We start from the raw sequence: 6,997 nt of genomic DNA on the forward strand, positions 1-6,997 counted from the left end.
CTTCGTTGGCCCAGCTGGAAGCGGAAACCTGAGGCACGTATATTCCGAGGTCGGAGGAAGAGGAAGCAGCATTCGAGCCCGAATTCCGTTTGAAGCAATCGGGACATATCCGGAATACACAGGAGCGCTGCCAGGGGGTATCTGTCTTAGCTTCGAGAGACGACGTCGGTACTATGCTATCGGTCGCTGCGAAGTGAGAGAGCGGAGCCATGTTTGTGTGGTGCGAGTGTCTGCGGTGCTGAAGCTTCAGTTCCGAAAACCGAGTTCTGCGTTTTGTGACCTACGTAGGATCGGAATCTCGCTGAGAATAAAGTCCAGCTTTGCGAGTGGCGGACATTGCATTTCAATCACGACCGGTTCTCCGCAACCTCTCTTTGGAAGTTCGCCCGAAATGATCGTCTGAGGCGTCAGTCCACAGTGAAGACTTTCTGAACGGTGAGCTGAGATCGATGTCCATGGAATGGTGACAGTAGGGAACTATTATGAGCTCTCGTGACATTAGCTCGGCCGTTCCCCCCATACGCTTCCTCCGTGCTGAATCGAGGGCTCCTCCTCTAATCCGGCGAAACTTGACAACTTTCGTCCGGGTTCGCTTAGAGCTCTCATTCAGCTAGCGGGATTGAAGTTCATGATCTCCCAGCAGAATTTTCTGACGCACAGAGACTTCTCGGAGGAAGTTCACCCAGGCCGTCGCCATGGAAATTCGGAACTTCGTCCTCCAAACTCGTAATCAATTCTTTCTGTTTCTTTCCCTGGACGATTGAGCTCCGTCTGTGGAATTTCGAGTTTTGCGGATGTACGGTTCTCGATTTCCATGTTCAGGGTTTTCTGTGCAGTGAAATGCCGCGGGAGCATGCGAGACTCTGGGACTATTCTCTAAATATCCTTCTCCGCCAGTATTTCCAGGAGTGGAGGAGTTCGGAGCGAGGAAAGATGCGAGCTATCCTGTTAATTACTGCCTTGGTGGCGCTGAGCGAGGCTTCGAGCCTCGTCTCCAAGGCTCACGTTCGCATGTTCTCGTGTGGAAAACTCCATTATAGGACGTTCCACTTGGACCAACGACACGATGCGTTGTATGTGGGTTCAATGGATCGAATTTTCAAGCTCCCCACAAAGGACATCAATCGTACAAGGTTCGAACCGGGAGTCGAAGTCGACCGTAACCCCTATCGGGAATGATGCGATCGATTTTGAGTACACTTATTAAAACACTTGCGGCTTGAACCCTAGGTGTGACATGGACTCCCTCGCGCTGAATCCCCACAACGTGCAGAGTTGCGTTTCGAAAGGCAAGAGCGAGCAATATGAATGTCGGAACCATATCAAAGTCATTCAACCCATGGGACGGGACCGTCTCTACGTCTGCGGCACCAACGCTCAAAACCCCAAAGATTGGGTCGTTCATGTGAGTACATATCGACTGACGACTCGTGAGACTTTTACCCACCTGACCACTCTTCTCTAATCGGACTGGCTAGCCTCCCTGGACCGTCGCTCACCAGAGAATTCCCTCCTTTTCCAGGCAAACCTATCGCACATTCATGACACGATCCCGGGAATCGGGAGCGGCGTAGCGAAGTGTCCCTTCGATCCCGATGATAACTCAACCGCAGTTTGGGTCGAGAAGGGTAACCCAGGCGATCTTCCTGGGCTCTACTCGGGGACCGTAGCCGAATTCACGAAAGCCGACACGGTCATCTTCCGGACCGATTTGTTTGATCAGACCACTCGCCAGAAGAAGTATCACTTCAAAAGAACTATCAAATACGATTCCAAGTGGCTCGACAGGCCGAATTTCGTGGGCTCCTTCGACATAGGAGAATACGTGTACTTCTTCTTCCGTGAGAGCGCCGTCGAGTACATTAATTGCGGGAAATCGGTTTATTCCCGGGTGGCTCGGATCTGTAAACGAGACACCGGTGGCAAGAACATCCTCAACAAGAACTGGGCCACCTACCTGAAGGCCCGTCTCAACTGCTCGATTCCGGGCGATTATCCCTTCTATTTCAACGAGATCCAATCTGTCTACAAGATCCCCGGAGACGATCGCATGTTCTACGCCGTCTTCACTACGCCGATGAACGGTCTCTACGGATCAGCTGTGTGCGCGTTCTCGCTCGACTCGATCAACGAGGTGTTCAACGGCAAGTTCAAAGAACAAGAAACTTCATCTTCGGCATGGCTGCCGGTACTCTCGTCGAAGGTTCCAGAACCTCGACCCGGATCCTGTGTCAACGACACTCAGACCCTTCCTGATTCCGTGCTCAACTTCATACGGGGACATTCGCTCATGGACTCGGCTGTCGGTCATTCTGGAGGGCGTCCGGTCTACCATCGGTGAGTGGACTCGAAGTCCCTTCGATTTTTTTCTGTGGCGAGACGCTCAAGAGATTGTTTTGAAATTGAGTCACTCTGGGATCGGAGGGGCCCGAGAATCGCTAACATCGGTTCCGGATTCTCGCAGGGCCAACGTTGTGTTCACATCCCTCGCTGTGCACCGCGAAGAGGTTGAAGGCGTGGAGTACACGATTCATTACGCCGGGTCTCGGGATGGACGTGTTTTCAAACTGGTCCAAGGTAACACAGGGACCCAGCAGCCGTACTCGCATCTGGTGGACGTTATGCGCGTCACCGCTCCCGAACCGATCCGTACGATGGAGATTTCCACGAAGCATCGAGCTCTCTTCGTAGCTTCGGATTCCGGTGGGTGCATCTGCTCGAAGTTTTAATTTTTCCGGATTTGATCCGATACCCCGATGAATGTCCTTCCCTCACGATCCCCGTCGCGCCAATTCCCTGAGTTTAGACATCTCTCCGATATTTACAGGCGTTGTTCAACTCGACCTGGTCATGTGTCGTACGCGTCACAAGACTTGCAACCAATGCGTCCGAGATCCCTACTGCGGTTGGGATCCCGAGCAACAAGAGTGTAGACCCTACTCTACTGGATTCATCCAAGACGTCGCCGGCGTGATGCCATCCGTCTGCGCAGCGTCTCTGAAACGTCGTGAAACTCGCGCTTTCTGGGGTGAAACGATCCATCTGGCGACTTGTGTCGACCCGCAGCGTCATCCTCAGGGGCAGCCCCCGCAATGGCGTCACAATGGGGTCGAGATCGTCATGGGTCCGCGCAAGTTCCTCACATGGGACGGAGGATTGGTGAGCATCCCTGTAATCTTGGAACGATATGCATGTTTAATTTACCCATTGCCTCCGGCGAAAAAGCATATCTTTCCTCGCCGATCGCCCCTGGTGTTGCTGATCGATGATCGACCGACTGTGTGAGATCTTCGGTCGAGGATCGGCTGGGATCGATCCAGAATTCCAAGAACGAGTTTTCGCTTGCAGGTCATCATGGGGGCAAACCAGCGCGACGCAGGCCGCTACGAGCAGTCTCTGCTCCCTAACGGGGGTCCTATCTGCGCTCATAACGTCACTCTCGATACTCAAACTTGCACGGCTCCCAACGAAGGAGAATACCGAAAAATGTACTCTGAATGGTGCCATGAAATGGAGAGATACAAAACCGCGCGGAAGAGCTGGGAGCAGAAGCAGCAAAAGTGCGCCAACTCGCCGATAAGCCCGAACGACATTGCTTTTAACTCTGTCTGAAGGTGAGTCCATCTCGGAACCAGAACGATGGTCTCAAACCCTTTATTGTCGGTTTATCTGCTTGAGACTTGTTGCGAATCGAGCGGTGACTAATTTAACCCCCACAGGAACTCAACTACTGATCCGCAAAGGATGGCCATCGATTGGTTTTATATCATGATCAACAATTCTACAGATCAAAGTTCAACTGCGAGAACGAGAGTCTCAACAATCAAACTTTCAACGACGTGAAAATCGAAGCCTCCTCGGCCAAAACAAGCGATGCCATATTAGGGCAATAGGGACCCATGACCGAAATCAGTCGCCGGTGAATTAGTTGACTTTCTGTTGTACTCACGGCAATACGAATGTTCCGTGGAGCTGGGATTTGTCGACGAAAGAACAGAGGACTGAACCATTCAGGAGCTGTTTGTCTTGGCGTCCATGATGCCCTTCGCGATTTCCTACCGAGCCTCGTATGCGTCGATTCTGTCCACTAATTCCAGCCACATCGGTCACTCTAGATAGATTTATTCTACCCATCGAATCGTAGTTCACTGGACGGAGGATTCAAGAATTGAAATCTCGCCCGATCGACGGCATGAACGAATGCCAACATCTTGTACATAATTCTCAGAGAGCGAGCAATATTCATTTGATGGGTTCGAAATCATTGGCTAATATCTATATATTAGGTGAGGCTTCTCTTTTTTAGCACTAGCCATAGTTATTGTGATGGAGAAAAAGCGAGAACAGAAGCGATTGATGGTTTCTCAGCCGGTGTAGCGAACCGCGGAGAGCATGGTTTCTAGTGTATTGAAATTCGAGCGCGATCTCGATATGAACTTAAGAACTGTCTTGGTGGATTTTCATTTGAAATAACTTTCTCTGCTGTTTAGGGCAGCAAGGACTTCGCGAAGATCTCTTCCGCAACGATCTGAAAATACCTGAGCTATGACATGCAAACTAGTTATGCTTAGTTTTAAAATACATTATATATTATCGATATATATTCGATTCATTCTCGGCATACAAACGTGTGTTGTTTTTCTTCTCCTTCCTCCTACCTCGAGCCGGTCGCCAGGAGCCGTACTTGCCTGCGCCACGGAAGTTAGGTCCGGCTTCCGGCCGGCCATGACCCAAGGAAGCCATTCCGATACTGATCCGAAGGGAACCATGAACTCTTTGTTTCCGTAGGAAGCGGCCGGCTGTCGGATCCGAGATCACGACCTCCAGCTCGAAGGAACGTCAACGTGGCGATCAGATCCGCACGTAACGTCCGAACCGCTGAGATATCCCCTCTTTCTCGTCCGATTTGTATTCAATCGAGAAATAAAACAGCGCCTATAACATTAAAACATCACCTCGACGCCGTGTTTCAACTCAAGTCTTTTCCGCAGAACTTCCAGGACACTTCGAGCGAATATCGAATCGAACGGCTGAGAGATGAAGGATACCATCGAGTACGATCTTTTGGAAGCTCATGGCTCTCAATTTATTAAAGAAAGATGACTTCGCTTGAGCACGATTTGATTCAGATGTATCACAGATTCAACGAGTTCTCTTGGTGAGATTGAGACAGGAGCTCAGCCGTAGAGACCGACTCCCTGACCGTAGCCGCCGTATCCTAATCCACCGGCACCGCCGTATCCCAGTCCGCCGGCACCGCCGTAACCACCCTGGCCGAAACCGCCGTAGTTCCCGTAGGATCCGCTTTGCCGGAAGGAGCCGAAGTTTCCGTAGTTCGCACCGCCGTATCCTCCACCGTAACCACCGTATCCGAATCCCCCGAGTCCACCGTATCCAAGACCCTGTCCGAGACCTTGTCCGAAGCCGATTCCGGCTCCGGGAAAGATCTTTCCATCGACGCTCTCAGTGGCCTTTTCCGAAGATTTTGCGATCACTGAGGCTTCCTTTGAAGCTTTGCTGTCTTCGGCGACAGGTGCGGCGATAGCGGCCATCACGAGCGCTGCGCACAGAGCAATCTTGAACTGAAATTGGAAAACTCTCGATTTTAGTCTCATCAATGAGCTCGGTTCTGTCACCGTAGATCGGACCGAGAATGAGTCCTCAAAGCTCACCATGCGAGCCATTGCCTTGTTTGCTGTGAGTTGCTGTCTCGGTCAGATGAGAATGATGCCGGTTCGGGTTCGGCTCGCTTGTTTTATACACCGGCACCGAACACACTGCGTCATATTCGGTAACCGACGCGCTGCCAGAAGCCCTGCGAGAAGGGGACTGCCGTTCCTGAAAAAATAAACACGGCAAGGGGCTGTCCCGACGTCTCCGCTAGCTGAGATAATTCGAAACTAAGAGGCCGGTACTGCATCGCCCTCTCTGAGAAAATACAGTTCTAGGATCTTCCCAGAACTTGGACTATTTCGCTCAATGTTTCCCCGAATTAATGAGGTATTATTTCTAGAAGTCGTTTCCGTTAAATCTTAACGGATTCCCGGAGAATCGTACGGAGTTCAGATCGAGCAACCGCAATATCCATTTGATTCGATAGGTCCCGAGTGAGGACTTCCTTCTGGGAGGAGGATCAATCTTGAACGAAGTGAAAAACTCCGCAGCACCGGAATTTACGCTCCCTTTTACGTCCCGATCGGGAACGGCTCTAGGCTTCTCTTCGGAGCCGTGATCCGGGGTGTGTCGATGGATTTTGCACCTGATGTAAGAGGCTGATCATCGGATAAATCCCCGAGAATCGCAGATAGTTTGCCTTTAACAGCAGCCTTGCAAAACTCAACGAAGTTTCGGAATTTTCACGGTGATGTACATGGTTCGGTTGTGGGGAGGAGGCCGCCGGAGAGACAGTCCTGATGCTAGATGATCTTGTAGAAAGTCCAATTGACGCTCCGGTATGCGACCCCCGCCCAAAACGGGCGTTGAATGAACCATTCCACACCTAGAGCTATCGGATCTCCTGCATCATGGATTCGGAACCCCAGGAACGGATAACGAATATCGAAAGACTCCAAGAGAGACGTACTGCGAAGCAATCGGTCGCGACATTTTCAGGTCTCGATGAGCTCGGAGCAATCTACACTCAGCGGCTCTTCTTTGGCGAAAATCATTTATTCCACAGTGCTCGAACTGGCCTGGAAGTCAGCCTTTATTCTGAGTACAGATATATTCCTCCGACCCGCGGCCGCGAACTCCCTTGATACCCATTAGGAGAATCTCCCAAAGATCTGAGAGGCTGGATTGAGCGAGGGAAGCTACGGAGTTCTTTACGGCAAGAGTCAAGTCGGAATTATTTCCGACACCTTACCTGACTGCTGTCCGTGACTTCCGACAATTCCGTATCTCGTGGACCGATCGCGTAGCATTATATTCTCTTTCCGAGGAGTCCTCTCGTAGCGGGTGGATCATCCGAATATTCTTGAGTGATGCCAGCAAGGAC

The 6,997-nt window shown here is 51.2% G+C and overlaps 2 protein-coding genes across 3 annotated transcripts; one reads left to right on the forward strand and one right to left on the reverse strand.

Annotated features, from left to right (window-relative positions):
* The first annotated feature begins 203 nt into the window (after window positions 1–203).
* On the forward strand, window positions 204–4,875 carry Sema2a (Semaphorin 2a). Its single transcript, XM_003745864.2, has 8 exons — window positions 204–435; window positions 898–1,133; window positions 1,231–1,405; window positions 1,523–2,337; window positions 2,465–2,703; window positions 2,828–3,159; window positions 3,349–3,614; window positions 3,720–4,875. Exons 2-7 carry the CDS (start codon window positions 934–936, stop codon window positions 3,610–3,612), a joined length of 2,025 nt encoding a protein of 674 aa, XP_003745912.1. The 5' UTR covers window positions 204–435; window positions 898–933; the 3' UTR covers window positions 3,613–3,614; window positions 3,720–4,875.
* Window positions 4,876–5,059: 184 nt separating this feature from the next.
* On the reverse strand, window positions 5,060–5,733 carry LOC100903662 (keratin-associated protein 19-2). Of its 2 annotated transcripts, none has more exons than XM_003745766.1 (2): window positions 5,673–5,733; window positions 5,060–5,582 (listed from the first exon to the last, which is right to left on the reverse strand). In XM_003745766.1, exons 1-2 carry the CDS (start codon window positions 5,682–5,684, stop codon window positions 5,178–5,180), a joined length of 417 nt encoding a protein of 138 aa, XP_003745814.1. In that variant the 5' UTR covers window positions 5,685–5,733; the 3' UTR covers window positions 5,060–5,177. The 2 variants fall into 2 exon arrangements, with proteins under 2 accessions (XP_003745814.1, XP_018496007.1); XM_018640491.1 differs by having other exon boundaries at window positions 5,688–5,726.
* Between the last annotated feature and the right edge of the window lie 1,264 nt (window positions 5,734–6,997).

The sequence above is a fragment of the Galendromus occidentalis genome, unplaced genomic scaffold, assembly GCF_000255335.2.
Source record: "Galendromus occidentalis unplaced genomic scaffold, Mocc_1.1 scf7180000077485, whole genome shotgun sequence".
NCBI classification, from domain to species: domain Eukaryota; kingdom Metazoa; phylum Arthropoda; class Arachnida; order Mesostigmata; family Phytoseiidae; genus Galendromus; species Galendromus occidentalis.